The sequence below is a fragment of the Hibiscus syriacus genome, unplaced genomic scaffold (assembly GCF_006381635.1).
Source record: "Hibiscus syriacus cultivar Baekdansim isolate YM2019G1 unplaced genomic scaffold, ASM638163v2 tig00109925_pilon, whole genome shotgun sequence".
Taxonomy (NCBI): Eukaryota; Viridiplantae; Streptophyta; class Magnoliopsida; order Malvales; family Malvaceae; genus Hibiscus; species Hibiscus syriacus.
Window position 1 is genome coordinate 230547 of NW_024062531.1, and position 26366 is coordinate 256912.

The 26366-nt window shown below is 36.9% G+C and overlaps 1 protein-coding gene and 1 pseudogene across 1 annotated transcript; one reads left to right on the top strand and one right to left on the bottom strand.

Annotated features, from left to right (window-relative positions):
• The first annotated feature begins 19642 nt into the window (after window positions 1–19642).
• On the top strand, window positions 19643–20615 carry LOC120210511 (annotated as a pseudogene).
• A 238-nt stretch (window positions 20616–20853) lies between these two features.
• Window positions 20854–23508, bottom strand: LOC120210557 (phospho-2-dehydro-3-deoxyheptonate aldolase 2, chloroplastic-like). The gene is given in 8 exon segments (XM_039209261.1): window positions 20854–21242; window positions 21405–21580; window positions 21583–21649; window positions 21811–22013; window positions 22016–22086; window positions 22301–22578; window positions 23016–23392; window positions 23395–23508. Coding segments are annotated over 8 exon segments (1515 nt in total). The 5' UTR covers window positions 23477–23508; the 3' UTR covers window positions 20854–20981.
• Between the last annotated feature and the right edge of the window lie 2858 nt (window positions 23509–26366).

The window sequence follows — 26366 nt, forward strand, 5'->3', positions numbered from 1 at the left end:
TGAACTATGATAGAATAATGATTTGGGTGAATACAATGCTAGTTTGAAACATATTTGTCTTTGTTTAATATCATGTCTGTTTATTTACTGATTTATGTATTAATTTTTTTAGCGGCCCGATAAGGTGGATGCTTTACGTCGGGTTTTCCTTGCACGACGGAGTTCACGCATCAGACGGCGTGGACGTGCTATTACGTCTCCGTTCACCCCAATGGTGCGAAGACTCCGCAAGAAGAAGCCCGACTCACCGGTCATCCCTCAAGAGTCCCCTCCAATCGTTCAAGAGGCCCCTATTCTCACTCAAGATTCCCCCCCACCGTTCAAGAGGCCACTGTCATCGTTGAAGAGGTCCCTCCCACCATTCCAAAGCCCGATTCACATGGGGTAATATATCGAAGTATTGAGAAACCCCCACCGGTTCCGGACATGATGGATGAGAGTTGGCTCTCGTATGAGTTACCGGCTAGTACCCTTCCGGTATCTGAAGTGGAGAGGAGACAACTACCGGAAACAATTGTGGATAATACCCTTTGGGCTAAGACCGCAGTTGATTTTTATCTACATGAGCGGAGCCAAGGGTGTTACACTGACATCAACAAACTCAACGATGAAATGTTTTTGTTGCTTGATCGGTCTTGGTGGGGTGTGCTATTAGGGGTTGAAGACAGTGGCTATTTGGATGGGGAGGTAAGACTATATTTGTCTTATATATGATTTTGATTAATTTGTTTAAAATTAATGTAATTCACTAATATATGTATTTTTTTGTAAAACAGCATATCGATGCGTGGGTGTCACGTGTTCTAATAATAAGGAAGCTTAGGAAAAATAAAAAAAAATTCACTATATACAATAATGCCGACGGCTTTTCAAGCAGTTCACTTGAAGAATCAACGAGATGAATCATTTTTGTTGGGCAATGGACAAGCTAAACTTTATCCTGCATGGTGGGAGGTCGATAAGGTTAGTGTTTATTTTTTAAATTTTTTAAAGGTGTTAATAAATAAGTGCGCAAATAAATGAATTATTACTTATGATCGCAGGTGTTTATCCCTGTTTTGGAACGTCGTCACTGGCTAAATTCTCATTTGAGAGATATTTTCAAGGGATGGAGCTCTCATTTGGCTAAATTCTTGGATGGGATTAAGTATTGGAGTCATTCTGGACACAAGAAGCCAAAGAAGTTCAATGTCACAGTTGTCAGAGACGAGACCGCGCCATAGCAATCGCCGGGAGCCAGAGGGGATTGTGGTCCTCTCGTATGCCTTTGCTTGGCGCGTTTGACGATGGGAAGCACAGAGTTTTTACCTCCCACCGATAGAGATAAAGCTGCAGTAGACTTGTGGTTTCGGCATTATATGGCTAGAGCAATATATTCGAGACGCTGCCTACCTGCATCCGCGTTATGAAAGTGTCCATTGTTAATTGGTAAGTCAAATGCAAGTTTTGTTAACATATATACTCCTTTTGGTTTGAAAATGTTTGGTTAAGTACCTAGAATTCAATAATAATTGTTAAAAGTTTATGCATGTTAATCCTCGTTGCCTTTTTCATTTCGCATTGCGATTCTATCGTTGCGATTTGCATTTCGCATTGCGATGGTCAAATGATTGCCTTTCGCAACGCGATTCTGACTCGCAATGCGAGTTTCAAAGTTCGCAACAGGTTTTAGTTTCGCAAGCCAAATTTTGAGTGTATATATATACGCAGCAGCAACAACTCATAACCTAAGTCCCTAAATCGCAACTCATTCCATCTCCATCTATCACTCTCTCCGGCGACATTCGTTCAAATATCCAACGACATCCTTCCCCATCCGGCAACAGGTCTTAGTTTCGCATCTCGTTTGTTTAGTTACAACCATGAAATCATCTAATGTTGATCATGTTTGGATAGATTTGTGTTTTGGAGGGTCATGGGAGAATGTTCATGGTGTTTTACAATATATGCCTTTACCCATGAATCTTCAACTAAAACTGTCATTAAAGAAGTTAACTTATGAAACCCTAATATTACGTGTTTCAAAGAAATTGAATTTAGAGCCCCTAAGTGGATTTAGGCTATCTTATCAGAGAAATGGTAAAGTTTATTTGTTAACCGACAATGAAGATGTTGAACGATTCATTGCTTATATTAATGTTTCAAGTGATGATGTTACATTGTATGTTGTTGAACCTAGAAGTAGTATTGTTGGGTCAGTAGCGGGTAGTAATCAACTAAGTGGGTCAAAAAACCCACAACCTTTCTCTAATCCAAATCCAAATCAACTTTCAGCACCAAATTCCGGTTTTCGTATTGACCAATTAGACGATGATGAGCCAAGAGAAAAAATTGTGAGTACTAGTCAGTATTCGAAATTTGATCTTGGTCAATACCCGGACTTTGATATTGGTCAATACACGGATTTTGATGATGTTTCAGAAGAAGAAACAGACCCTGCGTGTAATGATTTTGATATTGGTCAATACCCGAATTTTGATGATGAAACACCCGTTGCCGAGGAAGATGTTGTTGATGATAATGAGGAGGAAGTTACGACTGTGAATGAACATGTTGAACATCCATTCTGTAATTCATATAATCCTGAAGAAGAAAAAGAAGAAGAAAAAGTCCCCGAAGAAAAGAAAATGCCACAGGAGTATAACTGGAATATGCCAGAATTACTTCAGTTACCGGAAGAAGAGTTGGCAAAGAAAGCAGTTGATTGTTACACAAAAGTTATTCGTATCAAGAAAGATGATTGTTTTGATACAAAGGAAGACTTGAAGATAGCTTTGTATACGAAATGTGTGGAAGATGGCTATCAACTAAAAGTTAACAAATCAAGCAAAGATCGTTTCGAAACAAGGTGTATGATTGACAAAAACTGTACGTGGCGTATGATTGCAAAGAGGATAAAAGATTGCGCAATGTTTCAAGTTAGGACTTTTATTGATAAACATACATGTTCAAGAACCCAAGTTTTTCCTCACCATAGATAGACAAATAAAAAGGTGTTGGGTGGTTTTCTGGCTGAGTTAATGTTTTTGAATGGCAGGGTATATCGGGGACATGAAATTATGACAGACATGAATGCTCGGTTCAAGATTAGTATATCATATTCTCAAGCTTGGAGAGCCAAATGTTATGCCTTGGAATTGTTGAGGGGGTCGCCAGAAGCATCGTTTGCCCAACTGCCGGCTTATTGTCACAATTTAAAGCTGAAAAATCCTAGGTCGGTAACTCATATCAAAACAGATAGAGATTGACGCTTTGAGTTGCTGTTTATCGCCATTGGTGCTGCGGTTAGTAAATCAATATAATTCTGTTGACTCATTTCTGTTAGTTACATGCATTTCACATTTAAATGATTATATTTCTTGTGTATATTATTTTGTAGATTCGTTCGTTTATTACTTGCATGCGCCCAGTTATTATAGTTGACGGAGCACATTTGAAAGGTCGATACCTTGGAGTAAACTTATTAGCAGTAGCCATGGATGCTAACAATGGGATATTGCCAATAGCTTACGGGGTTGGCAAATCTGAAACCTCTGATTCATGGACATGGTTTATGGGGCATCTTAGGGATTGCATAGGTCCTATTAGCAATCTGACAATCATATCCGATAGGGCAAACTCAATTGACAACGCTGTTAGAAGGTGTTTCCCAGATGCTTTTCATGGACTTTGTGGTGTTCATTTGTATAGAAATCTAAAATCAAGGTCTGCTGGTATAAAAAAGCACAAATGGACATACTGGAAGGCTGTAAAGGCTTATCGGGAAGTGGATTTCAATAAGCATATAAACTGTTTAAGACGTGTTTTGTCTCAGTGTGCTCAAACACTAGAAGATGTCGGGTTTGAAAGATGGTCAAGAGTACATCAACATGGAGCAAGATATGGTTTCATGACGTCTAATAGTGCAGAATCAATTAACGCTCTAAGTCGTCATTCCCGGAAATTACCCATTACTATGTTAATGGAGTTTTTTCGAGCCTCTATTCAACAGTGGTACTACAAGAAAAGAAACCATGCAGGTATTATTTCTTTGAATTCGTAACTTATCATATATTTTACTAAGTATTATTTATTTAAATTTACAGGAACATTGGAACATCGTGTTACACCATGGACTGAAAAAAAGATAATGAAACGTGTTGTGAAGTCAACGTCATGGAGAGTCAACATCTGGTTATCCATGTGGCCATGTTATAAAAGTTGCTCTTCATCTAAACCAAGATGATTCAAGCACATACGCTATGGATTGCTACACTACAGAAGTATATCGACAGACTTATGCCGAGATTGTCTACCCTATTTCACATCCTTCTGAGTGGGACATACCAGATGACTTACAAACAGTTTTGCCACCAGCCATGGACAGAAGGCTACCTGGCCGACCAAAAAGTCACGATCGTATACCGTCTAAGGGTGAAGAGAAGAAGAGATCGACATGTAGTCGGTGCAAGGAAAGTGGTCATACAAGGTTGACATGTAGATCACCAGTGACATCACAATCATCTTTTCCTCTACCAAAATATGGATCATCATCAAAATCCAAAGCTCATATGGTGTCAAGAAAAAGGCAATCAAATCACAATCATCTTTAAAATCCCAATCACAACTGGCTTCACCTTTTGGGATTGTTAACTTAGGTGATTTTTAAATGCAAACGTTGTATTATGTAGATTTTATGTGTGAACTTTTAACATTTTCAGTTAGGCATGTATTAGTAACTTGAGTTTGAAAATTGCTATGATCTGTTCCTTGTTATCACTTAATAGGCAATCATCTTAATGTCCATCGCAACGCGGAAATTACTATCGCAATGCGAAATGAAAATCGCAACGAGAGAATCGCAATGCGAAATGAAAATCGCAATGCGAAATGAAAATCGCAACGAGGGAATCACAATGCGAAATGAAAATCGCAACGCGAATTTAATTTCGCGTTGCGATTTTCATTTTCGCGTTGCGATTCTCTCGTTGCGATTTTCATTTCGCATTGCGATAGTACTTTTTTGCCTTCAAACATAATGCAGATTGAAATCAACAAAATCAACCATTACATTTCAATCAATTAAACAAGCACAAATAAGAATTATGTTAACATCAATTAAACAAATCAACTTTTACAAATCACCTTTTACAAATCAATTAAACAATAAAAAATAAGCAATCATTATTAGAGAAAATAACACTTATACTATTGAATCAACTTTTGCAGCCATACATCATTTTCACGCAGCTCACTTCTGAGATTAACCTGCATAAACCAAACATTTGCTCAAACAATACTTTCTACACATCTAAAACCTACAAACAGCAAATTATTGAATTCTAGGTACTTAACCAAACATTTTCAAACCACAAGCCTATAAACATACCAATTGTTTATGGACATTTTTATAACGCGGATGCAGGTAGGCAGCGTCTCGTATATATCGATCTAGCCATATAATGTCGAAACCACAAGCCTACTGCAGCTCTATCTATATCGGTGGGAGGTAGATACTTTATACTTCCTGTGATCAAACGGTCCAACGCCAAGCATACGAGGACCACAATCCCCTCTGGGTCCTTTCGTTTGTTGTGGTGCGGTCTCGTCTCTGCTAACTGTAATATTGAGCTTCTTTGGCTTCTTGTTTCCAGAACGAGTCCAATAATTTATCGCATCCAAGTATTTAGCCAAATAAGAGCTCCATCCCTTAATAATATCTCTTAAATCAGCCAATGATATGTAATTTATCATGCTGTCATATACTATTGCCTTAAGGGATGGGATCTGAAGCTCGACGAGAAGCCAATGGTTACGTTCCAAAACAGGGATAAACACCTGCAATCATAAGTAATAATTCATTCATTTGCGCACTTATTTATGAATACCTTTAAACTCAATCTAAAATAAACACTAACCTTATCGACCTCCCACCATGCAGGATAAAGTTTAGCTTGTCCATTGCCCAACACAAATGATTCATCTCGTTGATTCTTCAAGTGAACTGCGTTAAAAGCCGTCGGCATTATTGTATACCGTGTATTTCTTTTATTTTCCTTAAGTTTCCTAATTATTAGTAGACGTGACACCCACGCATCGATATGCTGTTTTACAAAAATATACATATATTAGTGAATTACATTAATTTTTAAACAAATTAATCAAATGAAAATATAAGACTTACCCCCCATCGAAATAGCCATTGTCTTCGACCCCTAATAATACGCCCCACCAAGACCGATCAAGCAACAAATAGATATCATCATTGAGCTTGCATATGTCAGTGAAACACCCCTGGCTTCGCTCATGTAGATAAAAATCAACTGCGGTCTTAGCCCAAAGGGTGTTATCCAGAATTGTGTCCGGTAGTTGTTTCCTCTCCTCTTCAGATACCGGTATGGTACTGGCCGGTAACTCATACGAGAGCCAACTTGAATCCATCATGTCCGGCACGTCAGAGGGTTTCTCAAGAATCCTATATATGACGCCATGTGAATCGGGCTCTTGAATGGTGGGAGGGACCTCTTCAACGATGACAGTGGCCTCTTGAACGGTGGAGGGGACTCTCGAGGAATGATAGGGGCCTCTTCAACGATAGGAGTGGACTCTTGAGGGATGATAGGCGAGTCGGGCTTCTTCTTGCGGTGTCTTCGCACTATTGGGGTATACGGAGACTTAATAGCACGTGCACGCCGTCTGATGTGTGAACTCTGTCGTGCAAGAAAAACCCGACGTAAAGCATCCACCTTATCGGTCCGCTAAATAAAAATACAAATATCAGTAAATAAAAAGACATGATATTTAAATAGTGAAAACAAAGATAAATATATTTCAAACTTTCAACCAAAAGACAAAAAAAAGACAAATACTAACTTCACAGTGTTAAAGTAAAAAGTTTAGCAGTTTTGGCAGCAACCGAATAAATTTACTAAGCAATCTAAGTGAAATGGTTAATTTAAGTGAAATTACGAGTAAATTTATCATCAAGTTAAATATGGAAAATCTTAAACTTACCTCGTTGCGTAGAGTATGAACCTCATTCTGCAACGATACTACCATCTCACGTAGAGCGGTAACCTCACCACGTAAAGTAGACACCTCCACACGCCATGCACCATCGTTATCGCGTAGAGTACCGATCTCCTCACGCAAGGCATTGACCTCATCACGTAACTCCCTTGACTCATCCCGTGGAGGTGGAGAACAGGGAGATAGAAGTCGTGGCATCTTTGTCTAGTTGTAGAGGTGTATAGTCGGGTCGATCAGGTGATGGCTTTGGGTGAGGTGATGGCTCTCGAAGTGGAGGAAGTGGAGGCTACTCATCATTCGTGCCATCAAAAAAACGCTGACTAGCTTGCCACCAATCAGTGGCAAGCTTAGCCTCCGTGGGTGTCAGTCTCATTAATGGAGTGTTGGCCTCCTAAAAATATAATAAAAACTAAACAAAGTTAAACGTCTACTATTAATAACTTGTTTATATATGATAGTATTTGTGTTAACTTACATTATTTATTGTCGCATATGGTATTAAGTCTTCCCAATCCAACATACGTTTCCTCTTCCAGGAAATAGCCCTAGGAATATCATCTGAGGATTTTAATGCATATGTCTGCATGCTGGGGAAAGCCTCGAATATCCAAATCTACAAACAATATAATAACAAACATTAGTAATTGTTAAATAATTAATTATAATTTTGAAAACATTATATAGAAATTCTTACCTTAAAGGCCCAAACAAAGCCTGACAAAGTGTATTTCGACCCATCGCCCCGCAAACTTTTGCGGTCATCAAAGGCAGACGACAACTTAGTCCAGGTAGCTTTCCATATATACGAACCCCACAGAAACAGATTCCATGCATTTATGTCCTCTACCAATAATATTAGCTCCTGAGGAATAGGTTGTCTGACCTCTCTGCCTAGAAAGCCGGCATACAAAAGTAGTAGAAGGCATACTCGGACAACATCGACGTCATTCATCCGAGTAAAACCATCTTTCTTATTAAACAATTTCTTCATGTCGTCGACGTGTAAGTTCGGCTTCTCTATTGACTCATCAGGAAAAACCCTGGATAACCATGATGGGCGGGTGATATGACGAGTGTACCGGCCTACATCATCGTGTCCGAATCGTAGACCAGTGATTAAGCAGAACTCCTTCCGCCCAAAACAAGTATACGCCGGTGGAAAATGAAACCATATCTCTTCCTCACTACGTTGTATACTGTCGGGTAGATCGCTAGTCATGGTCTGAAGCCACAAATGGGTCAAACTAGCATCTCCACCCGGATGCTGTACTCTCAGCCATGGCCCGAAGCAGGTTTCTTCAAACAATTTTCTTTGTGCAGGTGAAAGCTTCGAAGCAATTGTAGTAGCTAGGCTAACTTTATTCCTTAATGTCAATGAAGCCGAAAAAAATTTCTACAAAAAAACAATAAACATACCAAGTTAGATATACCAAAAATTACACTGTCAAGATATACCAAAAACAAAAAAATAAACATAAATAGTAGTTTATTCTTGAAACTAAAATTTGCAACACTGTTTTTGTCTTTGGTTGAAATGAAAATCGCAACGAGATATGAGAATCGCAACGCGAAATGACTATCGCGACCAGACAATCGCAACGCGAAATGAAAATCGCAACCGCGAAATAAAAATCGCAACGCGAAATGAAAATCACAATGCGATTTTGGTTTCGCGTTGCGATTTTTATTTCGCGTTGCGATAGTTATTTCCGCGTTGCGATTTTCATTCTCGAAACTATTCTTCTTCTGCATTACTTCAACCAAAAGACAAAGCAAAGACAAATACTAACTTCACAGGCTAAACAGTTTAGCAGTATTGGCAGCAATCGAATGAATTTAATAAGAAATCTAAGTGAAATGGTTAATCTATTATTGAAATTACCAGTAAACTTATCATCAATCTCAATATGAAAAACCTAAAATAATGCAAAAATTTCAAAATAAAAATAAAAAAACTAACCCTCGTAGGTTGATTTTCCATTTCTGAATGATTGTGAGGGATTTTTGACTGTGAATGGTTGTGAGGGATTTCGCCGGCGATGGGGACGGAAATCTTCGGAGATGGGTACGGATTTCGCCGTAGAGAGTGAGAGATGGAGATGGGACTGAGTGTTGTGTTTTTGGGTTTGAGGTTATGAGTTGCGATTACTGTGGACGGTTCATTTTCCGATTTATTAAGAAAAAATACGTGTTTGGAATTTGAAAAAAAAAAATACGCGTTAATACGAATGGTGCTATGTAAATCGCGTTGCGAAAGTCAGTATCGCGTTGCGAAAGTAAGTATCTCGTTGCGATTTTGTATTATCGCATTACGATAGTAAGTATCGCATTGCGATTTTCCCAATTCGCGTTGCGATTTACTTATTCGCATTGCGATTTTCCCAATTCGCGTTGCGATTTACTTATTCGCATTGCGAATTGGGAAAATCGCAGCGATACTGTAGACCATCGCAACGCGATTTTCAACTATCGCATTGCGAAAATGCAACGCGAATTTGCGATAATGGAGATCGCGTTGCGAATTAGCGATCGCATTGCGATTTTGTTGGTCATTTTGGCAAATCCGGAAAAAGTTGGTTAAAATCGTATATTATATGGGATTTTTGGTCACTGAGGTTATTTTCTCAAAAGGAAATGTAGAGGTACAAAAGTACACACTGCTTTAGGGGCTATTTGTTTATTTCAGAATGATTCAAATGTTGAATGATTCAGAGGTTCTGAATGGTTTGGCTCTGAATGTGACATGGTGTTTGATAACTGGCTCTGAATGATTCAGAATGTACTTCTGTGCTGAATCAGTCAACACTGTTTTGTTGAATCAATCAACACTGAATCAATCAGAGATGCAAAACAAACGTGCTGAATGCTAAACGATTCAGCGTTCAACGCTGAATAATTCCATTAAGAGACGAACAAACAACCCCTTAATGTTTATCCCTCCGGTTTATAATAAATATGAAACATTCAATGGGAGAAAAGAAAAAGGAAAGAAAAAAATAAACATTAAATGAGGGGAAAGAAAATGAAAAATACTTTGTAGAAGGGGCCTCCTCTTCAGTAGTTAACAAGTGTCAATTGGGTTGGAGGAAAACTAGCCTTCCTCCCAACTTCTTATTTCTTTCATTTTAACTCGGCTTTTGTCACCTTGCGTGCCCGCTCTACATTGAATCATCTCTTCCATTATACTTTACCTTTGTATGTTTTTCTTTAAATATTTTAGGTATAAAATTAAAATTAGTTTCAACATTTATTAAAATAATTATTTTGCCTATTTTTTTAAAACTATTTTATCTTTTTTTTGGTAAAATAAATATTTTATCTTTAACATCCCATTTTGATTTTGCGCCGGATTTCATTTTTTCAGTTGAATTTTACTATTAAAAAATATGTATCAGAATAACGATTACCGCCTATAATATTAGAATTAGTTTCAATATCTATTAAAATAATTATTTTAACTATTTTTTTAAAATATATTGTCTTTAGGCAAAAACGTTTCAAAGATCTATGTACTTTTAAAAAGATTAATATGGTCCTTGTAATTTTATTTCTTTCAATGTAACTTTCCAACTCAGAAAACAAATTCAATATGACCTTTTGACTAACATTGTTCGAAGTTGACCATTACAGTTTTGAACCTCGTATTATTACTTTAATCTTTTATTCATATAACTGTTATGACCATGGATGGAAAGGGGAATAAATTAGGGTTTTAGAGTGGATAATTGGGGATTTTAGCAAAAAAGAGGGGAATGAAATGTTAGGGTTTGGAGATGAGGGATCAAAGATTTCAACAAAAAAAGGGCAAATGAAATTAGCCAAAACGGGGCGTTTTACCGTGGGCCTGAAGAACATATTAAAAGTAGTGGGTTGATTAACACAGTAAATGCAAGAGGACAGAACCAGGCAGATTTAAAAGATGGGCCTAACGGCTAAGGATCCAACAAGGACGAGAGACTAGGATAAAGGCTTTGGCCGCGTGGCAGACATTAGTACCTACACAGCTGTAGAGAATAATTTAGTTAGAATTTTGTAACTGGTTGATAGAGGAGCAATGGTGTAATGAGAAATCTATATATGAAAATTGAATGAATTTTCTTATTATTCTTTTCATCTCAATCTTTCTCTAAATCCCTAAATTTCTTTTCTAAAAAACCCTAATCGAATCGCCACCATTACAATTGGTATCAAAGCTTTGTTTAAACATCCAACGCAAAACTGGGAAAACAAAAGAAAAACCAATATATAGCTGAGACTGTTGAACCAACGGTCACACATAGCAGTCAAGAAGAAACTTGGAATGAAAACCAGACGCACCAAGGATGAGAATAACAAAGAGCTGAATGGGAACTAAGAATGAAGGCCTTGGAAGTTATAATGGATTAAACCCAGGACTATATACACAAGATACTAAACTATGTGTCCAAGGTGGGGGAACATACAGACAACCCTAAAAAAGAATGACCAGGTAAGCACTAAAACTCTACAAAAATCTTAAGGAAAAAGGCATTTTTCACCCCAAGTTACAGTGATTAATGAGCAAGAGAAATATTCATTTAGTCCGGGTAAACCAAGAATATTAGCTCTCAAACCTGAATAACTTTCGACCACCAGTAACCAAAAATAACCCATTCTAGTGTTTCTAAACCAGAAGTTGATTTTAGGGGGTGTAACCTTCAAACATGAAGTATATCATTGTCAAAAGTTCCTTACCTTTATGAGAAAAGTGTGTAAAATCAAACCTTTACCCTGAGACCTAAGATTGAACTACAAATGTTTGAAAGAGATTGTAACATCCTCAATATCGGGTTAGTTACTAAATTGTTAAACTTTAGAATTTGGTGACTAAAGTAGAATAATTGAATAGTTTAAGAACTTATATGAGAAATGTGGTGTAGGATTGAATTACAAAGAAGAAGGAAGTGAATCACAAAATGGTCTTTTGGTAAAGAAAATAATTAAATTTTGTTGTGGTATTATTAAAACCCACGTGGAAGTGAAGAAGTGACAAAGTCCCAGTTTCCAAAGTTTTCTTCTTCTTCTTTCTTCTTCATGCGTGTAAGCCCAAGGCAAAGGTGAGATTTCTCATTAGTTGATTATTAGTTGAAATTTAAGTTTGGTTTTGGTCATTAGATTATACTTAAGCTTAAGGAAAGCTTAAGTTACCTTAAAATTCAAAGATAAGAGAGTTAAGAATGATTAAAGAAAAGAGGAGAATAAGTGAAATCTTGATTTGAAGGTAATAATTGGATTTCAAGACTAAATTTGACTTTTCATCAACCTAATTAAGAAGTATGAAGTGTTAGAATTGGAATTAGAACATGTTGAAAATTGAGTATGATTCTTGAATTCCATGTTGATGATAGGCTTTTGAGGTTAAAGATGTGATAAATGAGTATTGATGGATTTAAGCATGTGTATGTGAGTTAAGAATATGAAAGGGGATGAAACATGAAGTGTTTGAGCTAAAATGAAGTAATGTTTGGGCTTAAAATGTGATTTTTGGGCAAGGGGTATCGGTACCCATTCATCAGGTACCGATACTTCAAGAGTAAAATTAAGGAAGACCTTCAAGGGGTATCGATACGTAAAGAACAATATCAACACCAAGGGTATCGATACCTTAAGGAAGGTATCGATACCATATTTGAACAAAAAATTATATAATGCAATATGGGTATCGATACCTAGGCATGGTATTGATACCTCAGTTAGGGGAAGTATCGATACCCTATAGGGGGTACCGATACCTACTTTAAATAAAATATGAATTGCGTCTTTCCTTTAGTCTAAGAAATGAAAGATTAGAGTATGCCAATTGGAATACTGATATGTATCAATATATAATTATGTAGATATTGAACATAACTTTATTCCGGAACAATCGAAGAATTAGAAACGGTCGAGAGAGAGATAAAGTTTTAGAATCGATTCAAATTATGCAAGGCTAATGTGAGTGCATACCCTAGATAGAGTTGTATGGAGATACGACTTGTGATAAGTATATTTCCTTAGTTGAATTCATGATTTCATATTCATGTACATATATATATATATATATATATTATGGTTATAATGATTACATGTATAAGTCATCCATGCTTTAATATGATACTATATATGATGAATGACATCATCGAAGGATAATTCTAAGTTATCTATGAAAAGATAAAGGATCATATATGTGCATGTGATGTGTTTATATAAGAAAGATAGAAGTGATTTGAAAATGTGATAGATACTCATAATTAAGCCCATGTTATACGATATGAGAGCTATAGGTATAATTGGCATGCCAAGAGTAGAGGGATTATCAGTGGTCCTTCGGGACATAGTGGTCATTCGGGACAAACTTTCAGTGCCCCTAGTGGGAATTTATCCGAGCTATGGTGATAGCATTTGTGCACAAATCTCAGTTTATTCACGTACCTCATGTTCTCAATAATGTAAATGGGCATCCAAAGATAAATTGAATGAAAACTCTTATAAGAAGTTAAGGTTCATATGTGTCTATCATAATCATATATGTTATAGTTTATTAGATACATGTAAATTGAAATGTCATGATTGATTGATAGTAGTGCATATTAATGAATTTATCGTTACATGTTCTTTTATGCCTCACTAAGTCTATGACTTAGTGTGTAAATGATTTACACGTAGGTACCAAGAAGCAGGAAGACCAGAATTTGGAGTTGCAGAGACAACATACCTTTACTAGTAGATCATATCAGAAGTAATTTACAAAGTATGTATTTTGTTGTATTAAGTGTGTTGGCATGTAAACAAGTTGTGAATTACGAATGCTCTGATCGAGTTTGTATTATTTTGGGTCTAACTTATGTAAATTAACGCATTTTATTTAATAAAAGTTTAGATTTTCATGATTGTTATAAGAGTCAAGTTTTGAAAAGTCAAATGTGACACTTCATATTTGTATCCGGGTCGGGTACGGGTTGGCGGTGTTACAAGGATAATCCTAGGAGTTGGGTCAAGAAATGCCAGAAGTATTTCTCTATATTTTCCATTTCAAAGGAACAAAAAATGGATATAGCGGCGATGTACTTACCTGGAAAGACTGAGAATTGGTTTGATGGGTATATCATGCAAAAGGGACAAGTGATTTGGCGTAGCAGATTTTGTGGAAAAGTTTACGCTAATTTTATTGAAGAGTTTAGCAAGCTTCTTTATAGGTCAACGATGAAAAATTATCAAAAGAAGTTCAAAGAACTGAAGCCTTTCATGTGGTAACACAATCCTCATCTTATTGAGGATTACTTTGTGTCAATGTTTCTGAGTGGATTGAAGGAAGAAATCAAGCATTGAGTGAGGATACACGAACCCAAGAACTTGAATAAAGCTTACAGGAAGGCAAAACTTTGTGAGTTAGCCCTAGTGATGGAAAAAAAGAGGAAGCAACATTTGCTTAAACCCAACTACTCATGAGCTCATCCTCAAGGCCAAAAGGTTTGCATAATTCAATTAACTCGAAGAACCAAGTTACAAAACCTCAAAATAAATAGACATTGATTGAATATAGGAGGGCCCATAACTTGTGCTTTATATATGGAGAACGATTTACACCTGGCCATAAATGCACACCTAACATATTCATATGATGAGGGAAGAAGAGAATCCCAAGGAGGAGGAAAACATCGATGAAGAGAATGACTCAACTGAGGAAGGAAATAAAGGGGACCTGAAGATTTCAATTAATGCACTTACTGGTAATTTGGGGTATAATACCATCAGAATTCAAATACTGATCAAAGGTAAAACCTTGAACATTTTAGTGGATAGTGGGAGCACTCATAGCTTCATAGTACCTAAGTGCGCTAAATAAGGGACTGAAGTGGTGCATACTTAGCCATTAGTCATCACTGTAGCTAGTGGGGAGAAGTTATACAGTACGACCAGAATCAACTCACTGTGTTGGAAAAAGCAAGGTTAATCATTTGAGCATGGGGGAATATATATGGTGTTGGGAGTAGATTGGATGAGACAATTTAGTCCAGTGAGTATGGACATTAAGTAGTTAACCTTAAGTTTCGAGAGAGGAGAACAATAAATTAAGTTACAAGGGGAAGAAAAATTCTTATGTTAAATTAACAACCGAATCAAAGTTGCAAAAGCTCGCAGAAAATAAACCTGAAGTGATAGGAGAGGCTTATTTTTTGAATATAGAAGTAACAATAGTGACAAATGTTCTACTCGAGATTTAAGGTTTATTGGGGGAATATCATGATGTTTTTGAAGAGCCAAAAAGGATGCCACCAAACAGAAGTCATGATCATGCCATAGTATTAAGGGAGGGAACTGAACCAATTAATTTGAGGCCTTACATATTTCCTCATCAGTAGAAAACTGAAGTAAAAAAACATATTAGAGACATGTTGTTGGCTTCTACAATTCAAACCAACAAAATCCCTTTTGTTTCCCCTTGTTTGTTAGTAAAAAAAAGGATGAAACATGGAGACTATGTGTTAACTAGAGACAATTAAATTCTATGACTGTCAAGAACAAATTCCCTATACCAATAGTAGAGGATTTGTTAGATGAGTTAGCTGAAGCTACTTATTTCTTAAAAATTGATTTGAGGTCAATATACTAGCAGGTCAAAGTGAAGAAAAAGGATATTCCCAAAATGGCTTTCAGAACACACCATGTGCATTTCAAATTTAAGGTAAAGCCCTTTGGGCTCACTGATGCCCCTGCCACATTCCAATCTTTAATGAATACATTATTTGGTCCTTATCTGAGAAAATTTTTGTTAGTATTTTTTATGATATTTTCATCTATAGCCCTAGCTTGTTAGCTCGTTGAATGCATTTGAAGACAATTTTAGAATTTTTGAGAAATAACAAGTTATATATAAAAATGAGTAAATGTTTCTTTGGATAATCGAAGGTGAAATATTTGGGTTATGTTATTTTAGCAGAAAAGGTTTCAACAGATCCTTCAAAAATTAAAGCAACGCAGGAATGGCTCAAAAATTGAAGCAACGCAGGAATGGCAGATGCCTAATAATCTCAAATCTCTTAGGGGATTTTTGGGGCTCACCTGGTATTAAAGGAAGTTTGTGAAGAATTATGGAAAGATTAGTAATCCCCTCACTGATTGTCTTAAGAAAAGGGCTTTCCAATGAGTCCAGAAGCTAAATTGGCCTTTGAACAGTTAAATAAAACAATGTGTCAGTCTCCGATTTTAACTCTTCCTAATTTCAACAAAACATTCTACCTAGAAACGGATGTCAATGTAAGAGGGTCAGGGTTGTGTTGATACAAGAATGGAGACCCATAGCTTACTTGAGCAAGGTACTAGGACCAAGACATTCTGACCATTCCATCTACAAGAAGGAATATATAACTATCCTAATGGCTATATCGAAATGGAGACACTATCTTAAGAATGGTCATTTCATTATAAAAAAAACCATGAACCTCTAAAACATTTATTGGAGAAAAAACTAACTAGCACCATTCAAAATAAGGGATTGTTGAAGCTATTAGGACTTGATTATGTGATACAATATAGAAATGGAAAGCTTAATGTTGTTACAATACACTGTCTAGAAGATTAGAATTTTTAGAAGGAGATGATCTAGAGTAGGGAGAAAATATTGATGAAGAACATGAGGGAGAACTGTAAGTAACCACCATGACCTTAATACTTGAATGGGTAAGGGAGATAGAATGGAACTATGACAAGGATCCATTAGCCCAAAAGATCACGACTGCTGTAGTGGTTAATCCTAATGAATGGCCTGAATGGAAATTTAGAAAATGAGTGTTGAGTATAATAATCGAGTCTATGTGGGTGAAATAGGGGATTTAAGGTAAAAGATTTTTGGAATATTTGTATGACTCTCCCCAAGGAGTCCATTTGGGAATTCAAGCCACCTGCCATCGAATTAAGCCTTATTTTTATTAGCTGGGTCTGAAGGCTAGAATAAAGGCACATGTAGAACAATGTGAAACATGCCAAAAGACTAAAAGTGAGCATTTAGCAAGTACATGCTTTCCACAACCTATCCCTATTCCTAGCCAAGCATGAGAGGTAATTAGTATGGATTTCGTTGAAGGTTTGCATCCTAGTTATCATTGATAAGTATTCCAAGTGTGGGCATTTCCTTGCTTCATCTCATCCCTATATTGTAACTACAGTGGCCATAATATATTTGGATAAGGTGCACAAATTGCATGGCCTAAGGTGATGATCTCAGATAGAGATAAGACTTTTACAAGTCTTTTTTAGAAGGAATTGATGAAACAGATTGGAATTACCACATTATTCAACACTACATACCATCCCCAGACGATGGGAAAATCGAAAGGATAAATTAATGCTTGGAATAATACTTGAGAAGTATGTGTTTTGTAAACCCTAAGAGTTAGGAAAAATGGCTACTTATGGAAGAGTGGTGGTACAACACCAACTACCACACCTCTCTAGATTGTACCCCCTTTGAAGCTCTATATGGGTACATACCCCCAGTAATTACAGGAACATGAGATACCCCTGTTAACTTAATACAAGAAACCATGGAAGAACGGGAAAAATACATAAGCAATTAGATGAAAATTTAAGCAATGCTCAACAACGTAGGAAGCAGAATGCATACATGAAGTGAATTGACAGGGAATTTCAGGAAAGAGAAGAGGTTTACCTAAAATTACAACCCTACAAGCATTTATCCTTAATTCTCATACATAACTTGAAGTTAACTGTCAGGTATTATGGCCCTTACAAAATTAAGAAAAAATTGGAGTAGGGGCTTATGAGTTAGAACTATCGGTGCATTCGAAAATACACCCAATCTTTCATGTCAATCTCCTGATGAAAAAGGTGGAAAAGGAAGTGGTTAACTCGACGAGTCCACTAGAAACGAGTGTTGAAGGCCAAATAAAAATCTACCTCGCGATTATTCTTGACAAAAGGGTAGTGAAAAGACAAAACCAGATAGTGGCCTAATTGTTGGTTTAGTGGACTAACTTGGGGATAAAAAACGCTATGTGAGAAGATGATATTGTTCTCAAATCGCAATTTCCAGAATTCGATCCTTGGGGACAATGATCAACAGAATGAGGGGAAATGCTATGACTATGTATGGAAAGGGGAAGAGATTAGGGTTTCGGGGTGAAAGAATTGAGGATTTTAGCAAAAAAATGGGGGGAATGAAATTAGCCAAAATGGGTGTTTTACCGTGGGCCTGAAGAATACATTAAAAGCAGTGGGTTGATTAACACAAGAAATGCAAGAGGTCAGAATCAGGTAGATTGGAAGATGAGCCTAACGACTAAGGATCCAACAAGGACGAGAGACCAGGACAAAGGCTTTGGCCACGTCGCAGACGTTAGTACCTGCACACTGTAAAGAATACTTTAGTTAGAATTTTGTACTTGGTTGATATAGAGGAGCAATGGTGTAATGAGAAATCTATCTAAGCAAATTAAATGAATTTTCTTCTTCTTTTCATCTCAATCTTTCTTTAAATCCCTAAATTTCTTTTCTAAAAAAACCCTAATCGAATAGCAACCATTACAATAACATTTTAAAATTTTATATTATTCTTGTATCCAAGTAAAAAAGAATTTACATGTCACTCAAAATTGTATGATTTTAAAAAGCAAATAAAAATTCATATTTTTAATAGAGATGTTAATTAGACGGGTTGAGTACATCATGCTCCTATTGTATTTATCCCTATCAAAAAGTCTTATTCTTGTTCTCATATTTGTGATTCACTATAAAATCATTATTACCTCATGGTTCGTAAGATTCAAATTATTTTTACTTAACATTCATGTGAATCCTGATTCCTGAGACTTGATCTCTATTGTAGTCGTCTCACAATTCACTACATAATATATATTTATAGGTGTTAGTTAAATAAATATAAACTATTTTTATATAAAAAAATAGTATGAAATATTTAGCTTGCATAATAACATCATATGTGTGATATTATTTGATTTGCCACTATTTAAAAATTATTATGATCCTTTAATTTAATAAATTAAATTATAATATTAAAAATAAAAAAATTATATACTATTCAAATTCATAAAATGATATATCTCCCATCACTTACAATGAATATAATTTGGATTCCTCATCCCTACTCTACCACCACGAAATATATATCCATTCAAATCCGCTCGTCCCATTGATATTCTTAATCACCACTTTAATGATAATAATAAAATTTGTTGTAATAAAAAATAAAATAAAAATTGTTATTAATTTGTTGTAATTTGTAAAATGAAAATTAAAACGAGCAAATCTCGAATTTCAGTATAGCTGATGGATATATAAATTTCCTTCTTCATCTAGTGCAGGTAAAATCTTGGAAGTGGTTGGGAAGATATGGTTAGGGGACCTCCATTTGAAAATATCATGATCGTATTTTATATTGTTTTTCGAATCTGGAATCGAAAGCAAACAGTTTTGTGTGTCCCACAGTTTAGTTATATTTAACCTATTGAGACCGCCAACTGGCAATACTCCACTTCACATTTGATATCCAAGAATCGCACTCCACGTTTTCCTTTTCTGACGTTGACACCTCTTCTCCTACGGCTATTTCCTATAAATCACCTTAACTCCCCACTTCCTCTTCAGTCCTCACCTTTCACTCCCATGGCTAAACCAATGGTGGCTTCTATTTACAACTGCGCCACTCTTTTCCTCTTCTGTATAATCCCTTTTGCCTTTTCCCAGCAACCACTGGTGTTGAAGTGCCACAATGGACCCCTCCTAAAGGACAAAATCACCGTCAATCTCATCTGGTACGGTAAGTTTACCCCTAGTCAACGCTCCATAATCGTCGACTTCATTCTATCTTTGAGTTCCCCGAAGCTCAGGGTTCCGTCCGCCTCTTCATGGTGGGAAACTACTCAGAAATACAAGAGCGGCTCGTCAACCTTAGTTGTGGGCAAGCAAGTCCTCCTCGAAAACTACCCGCTCGGTAAAATTCTTAAGAATTCACACTTGCCGGCTTTGTCCCGTAAATTTAACGACGTCAACACTATCAGCGTGATCCTCACGGCGAAAGATGTCGCCATTGAAGGCTTTTGCATGAGGTGCGGGACTCACGGGTCAACCCGGGTCGGTCGGGGTATCTTTTTCTGGGTCGGGAATTCGGAGACTCAGTGTCCTGGTCAATGCGCTTGGCCGTTTCATCAGCCCATTTATGGTCCCCAAACGCCGCCTTTGGTTGCTCCCAACGGAGACGTTGGTGTTGACGGGATGGTCATTAACTTGGCCACCCTATTGGCTAACACCGTTATCAATCCGTTTAATAACGGGTATTCCAGGGGCCGGGCGACGCACCGTTGGAGGCGGTTTCAGCTTGCACGGGGATCTTCGGATCGGCTTCTTACCCGGGATATCCCGGTAATCTATTGGTGGAGAAGAGCACCGGTGCGAGTTACAACGCTAACGGGGTTAACGGCCGGAAATACTTGTTGCCGGCTATGTGGGATCCTAAAAAATCAACGTGCGAGACGCTTGTTTGATTGGGACACGTGGATGAAATCGGAGGTATGGGAGATGGGACACGTGGCGGAAATCACTGATGAAGATGGACATGGTAACGGGTAAACGTGGCATGGATGGAGTGACGTACTATGTAGATATTTGGAGTGGGTGAATTCTAGTTTGGTTCTAGTTTGGTGTAAAAAGGAAAATAAAATGAAAATGTAACATATAATCATGAATATATATAATATGGAAATATTAAAGAAGTGAACACGTAGTCTAGTTTATTATTTTTTATATCATTGATGCATTATTAAAGATTAGTAATAGTTTTTTAACATTACTAAAATCCAAACCATGTTCATATCATTGCTTGCCTCTCAAGCAAAACACCGATTAACCCTAAAAGGAAACAATAGTCTTATATCGCATATAGATAGCATCAAAATCCATTCCTCCATCTTTATCTCTGAGAAAACCATCTAAATATACGATCAACGGGAGCCCATAAGCTTCCGTGACGCAAGCCTCCGTTTTCTTAACCGCTCTGCGATAATGAAGGCGAGCTCTAGAGATTGAGAAGCATTGAGCCTCGGATCGCAATGGGTGTGATAGCGCGAACTCAGATCATTATAGGTTATAGTTCTCGAGCCTCCAACACATTCAGTCACATTCTGCCCCGTCATCTCTAAATGAATTCCTCCAGGATAGCTACCTTCTTGATCATGCACATCGAAGAATGCCCTCACTTCAGCCTACGATAACATAAATTATAATTAAGAGCTACTATCATAGGATTTCAGACTTTTTCCCCCCCATAAATTACAGTTGCATATAGTAAATCAATGCCTTCTTAGTAACTTGGAAAAGGTAATTGTAAATAAGTCGTCAAAAAGAAAATATTTCAGCACCCGTACCCTAATGGCATCGAAGGAACGAGTTTTCAGTCCACAAGGAGCTTTAATGGTGTTCCCATGCATGGGGTCGCAAACCCAAGTTACGATCTGCCCAGCTCCGCGGACTGCCCTGATCAAATGGGGAAGTTTCACTTGCATATTCTCAGCTCCCATCCTTACGATGACTGTTATTCTGCCGGCTTGTTCGGAGGATTTAGAATTTCAACGAGTCTAACTAGCTCACTGGGATCCATCTTATCACTAACCTGCAGAACGATGCTATTTTTATAACTTAAATTCTTTTGCCCGGTAAATCACAGTTACTAATCACCAACATCAACTGCTTTAAAAGAACACCTATTGGTCAGTGAAAATTATTGACACGGTACAAAGTTTAGTGCAGTTAGCTGAAGCATAAGAAACGCACCTTTATTCCAAGTGGATTAGCAACTCCCCTTAAAAATTCAACATGAGCACCATCAAGCTGGCGGGTTCTTTCCCCAACCCAAAGCATGTGTGCAGAGCAGTCGTAGTAAAGCCCGGTGGTTGAATCCTCCCTAGTGAGTGCTTGCTCGTAAGGCAAGAGCAAGCACTCGTGAGATGTCCAAAAATCCGTAGTTGTCATGATAGGTGACCAACTGTGAGACCAGCTGCAGTCATGAACCCCATCGCCTCATCTACTCGGTGAGCCAGTTCACGATACCTGCTCAGACAAACCAAAACCAGCATTTCCAACATTAAAAAGATCACAAAGATCTCAAAATACAAATTAACTACAACAATCCTACAGTAAATGGTTCCCATATATCGAGGCAAAGCATTTTGCATCCCAGATAACAATGCAAAACTGGATATAAAACAGACATTAACTTTTTGGTGCATAAAACAAACAGTTCATTCAAGGCAAATAAATATACCTGTCCCCCTGCTCACTGTGCTCGGTGAAGTCTAGATTCCATTGAGTGACTCTTTGCATGGCCGCATACCCGCCGGTAGCAAAAGCCCGCAAAAGGTTCAAAGTGGCCACTGATTGGCAATAGGCCCTGATCATCCTATGGGGATCTGGAACACGTTCTTTCTCATCAAAAGAATCACCATTTATATTGTCACCTCTATAACTCGGAAGCTTCACACCATCCTTCTCCTCGAATGGATCTGATCTTGGCTTGGCAAACTGACCTGCCATTCTTCCTACCTAAAGAATCATAGCCATGTACTTAAATACATTATCCCACTGCCACTGAATATGATAATTAGCTTTTTCGGATAGAAAGGCCGGTAATCTTAAATAATCGAGTCCCGTGACCAAGTTTGTGAATCGACAATAACTTAAGCCCCAATCCCCATAATTCCCATAATTCTAGTTCTATCACCACAAAAGCAACTAGGTACCTAATTAAGTATTAACAATCAAGAAGGCATAAGAAATCAAGTATATACATCTTTGATATGAGCACCTAATTACCCACCTAAACAAATCAAACCATGCAGTTCAAGCTACGATAAAAGAAATAAAAGACCAAGCCCTAATGGAAGGCTAGGTTTTCCAATTGTAATACACCAATCTCCATTCCAACATGAAAAAGAACAGAATGAAATGAAATGAAACAAATAAAAGAGACGGAGATGGACCTTGATAACAGGCATTTGGCCACCGAACATAAGGACGACACCCATTTGGAGAAGGACCCTGAAAGTGTCACGAATGGTATTAGCATTGAACTCTTTGAAGCTCTCGGCACAGTCACCGCCTTGTAGCAAGAAAGCATTTCCGAGAGCAGCTTGTCCCAGCTTCTCCTCGAGTTTTCTCGCCTCCCCGGCAAAGACCACCGGAGGGAACGTGGATAGAGTCTGGAGGACAGATTCGAGGTCGTTTTGATCTGGGTATTCGGGAATCTGGAGAGCCTTCTTGGACATCCAGCTGTCGATGCTCCATTTGGCGGGGATTGAAGGGGAGGAGGTGGAGACAGACGCCGCCGGCTTTGATGGGTCGGTGGAGATGGCGGTGATGGTTTGAGCTTGGGAGGGATGAGACGGTGGCGGGAGAGAAGAGGGGAATTGGAAGAGAGAAAGGAAGGGCACTGCAGAGCCATTTTGGATTTGTTTATTATTTTTCTGTGCTGAAAGTAGGAGAATGAAGAAGGAGCAATAAAATATCTTTAAAAAGGCAGTGTCAGATAAGGATGACATCTCTGATTTTTGGCCTTTTGCTGTGGACAACCAACATTTTCTTTGACTCAGTTCCATTCAGTTTTGAGTTCAGACAATTTCGAATTACCTATTTTTTATAGGTTAATTATTCAAACGGTCATTCATTCTTTATGATGTTTGCAACTTTGCTATCAAAATAAAATTCATTGCAATTAAACCATTATCTTTTATAGTGCTATTGATTTGATCGTTAAATCCCCTAATAATGGTTTGGTCCAACATGTCAAATGTTACCTTTTGCATTAAATAAATGCATTCAATAAGATAAGGACAACATTGTAATGCAGAATTTTTAAATGATGGTGACACATCTTATTAAATGCATTTATTTATTAAAAAAATGATATGATGCTGAATCAAGCCATTCAGATAAAAGGACTTCGTGTTTAAATATTTTAATCCATTGGTATATATTTTCTTCTCTCTTTTCAGCCTTCAGATAAAAGGCTTCCTGTTTTCTTTCCTTCAAAATTTGACTCGAAACTTTTAACACTCTTGCTTTTATCTTATCTCTCAAGTCTTAATCACATAAATATAGTATGGGCAGTATATTTTCTTAGCTCGAGTGTGTTTCTATTTGTTATTTTCACCCAACCCCAGATACTAAATCAGAAAGCTTGAATGCAGCTTCACCTGCGATTGTAGTAAAATATAAAGTCAACAAAGGATTCTAATATGAGAATCCTTTTCCGTGTGAAATGCCCAACTTTATAATTGATACATAAAAGGAATGCTCACTTCTGGTAACAAGATAGGATGTTGTAGCGTTTCGACATGAAGTGGTGAGAAGAAAGAATGGTACATTAAGCTAAAATAAATACGCACATCTATCACATTAAACCTCTTATGTTGTCCATGTTGGACAAAATTGGATATTTTGAAACTTTGAGGCATATTTTCAATAAGAAAAAATGGAAATTCGATTCATAAAATTACAGTTATATTTTGTTTCATGAGACATTTACAATAGTATATCATATGTTCAAAATGAATGAAGAATTAATGATTAAAGTAAGCTACTTGTGAATAGTATTGAGGAAAAATAGGACGCTTATATCCACCAACATGGGATACCAAGTGTAAGAAATGTTTATGTATATAAACCAACTTAGGTGTTGTAGAATGTGCAAGACTAGACTCTGCCTCATGTATTAGTGTTGGGATGCAAATTGGTGCGAAATTAAACCCGATGGCATTGGGGGTGCACTTACATGATGTGGACGACGCGAAGTATCTAGACGGTCGAACCCTTCGAAGGCTAGGGAATAGTTCGCATGAAGTGGGAAGTTGAGTACGAGAATTCAAACGTTGATTATAAGTGGGAATAGTTCACAACAAGATAACAATTTGCAGCGTTTCGACATGAGAGTGATGAGAAGAGAAAAAAAATGTTATATTTGACTTAACAAATACGCACACCTATCAAACTAAACCTGTTAAGTTGTCCATGTTGGAAAAAATGGATATTTTTAAACTGAGGCATATTTTCAATAAGTAAATATAGAGATCGACTCATAAAATTACAGTTATATTTTACTCATTCAAAATGATTGAATGATGAACGAGAAATTGATGATTAAATAAAGCTACTTGTGAATAGTATTGAGGAAAAATAGAAAGCTTATATCCACCAATGTGAGATACGTGAGAAGTAGGGACAGAGTTAGAACCGGATCTCAACAGAGGTCATATCTTATTAACAACTTTAAGTTATATATATAATTTTACCTTTATTATTTGTTTATTTCAAAAAAATATATAATTGATAACATCAAATATGCATAGTTCTATGTTTATATGAAATAACAAATTAAAATTTAAAATTAAATTAAAGTAAATAATAAAAAATATGATTTTAAAAAGTGCAAAAGACATAACTATCACATAATCACAATAAAACACGTCGTTCTTTCAAATCTTGAAATGTATCAACGAGCGATGTTGTACTAAAGCTCCTTGCAATATCTCTTTCAATATTGATAAGCATGCAACTCTCAAAAAATTCATCCTCCATTTTGTTGCGAAGTGTTGTCTTGATGATATTCATTGTAGAAAAAACTCTTTCAGCACTTGTTGTAGAAAAAACTCTTTCATCACTTGATGTAGAAACTGAGAGAGTCAATAGAAGTTTTACCGTTCGAAATATATATATGTATGGATAAGTGTTCACTTTCCTAGTATCCACCAACCACTGACTCATGTCAGAGATTGTCAACAATTTTCTTAGACTTGAATTCCAAGATAACTCCACCTCATAATGACGCAATTTTGTTCATAAATCATTCTTTTCAACTTCCGTGAAATCCTCCGGATAAAATTTATTCAAAAGATTGAAAAAGTTTTCAACCTTGAAAATTTTGTCACCATCTCTTGGCTCCAAACCATAACCAATAGTTATTAACTCTATCGACTTCTCATTAAATCTATTGTTTAACTCTTGTAGTTGAACATCAACTGTAGCATAAAAAACTTCTACTTGATAATGATGTTCAGCTGTAAAATGATCTTGTTAGCGACGAGTGTGGCCTCCTTTTTCTCTATAAAAAGAACTCATATATGCGATATCTATGTTGCTACTTTCACAAAATGAGGTAACCTCCATAAAAAGATTATTCCATCCATCGCCTCTAAATTTCTACAAAAGTATCTTTGAACTCTCAACAAGATTGTTCCATTTGTTGTTTTCTTGATACATCCCTTGCTTCATCAATAATAACACAAAATTTTTCTTCACCAATTTCTTCACGAATTGCTCTCTTAATTTTCTCTGTC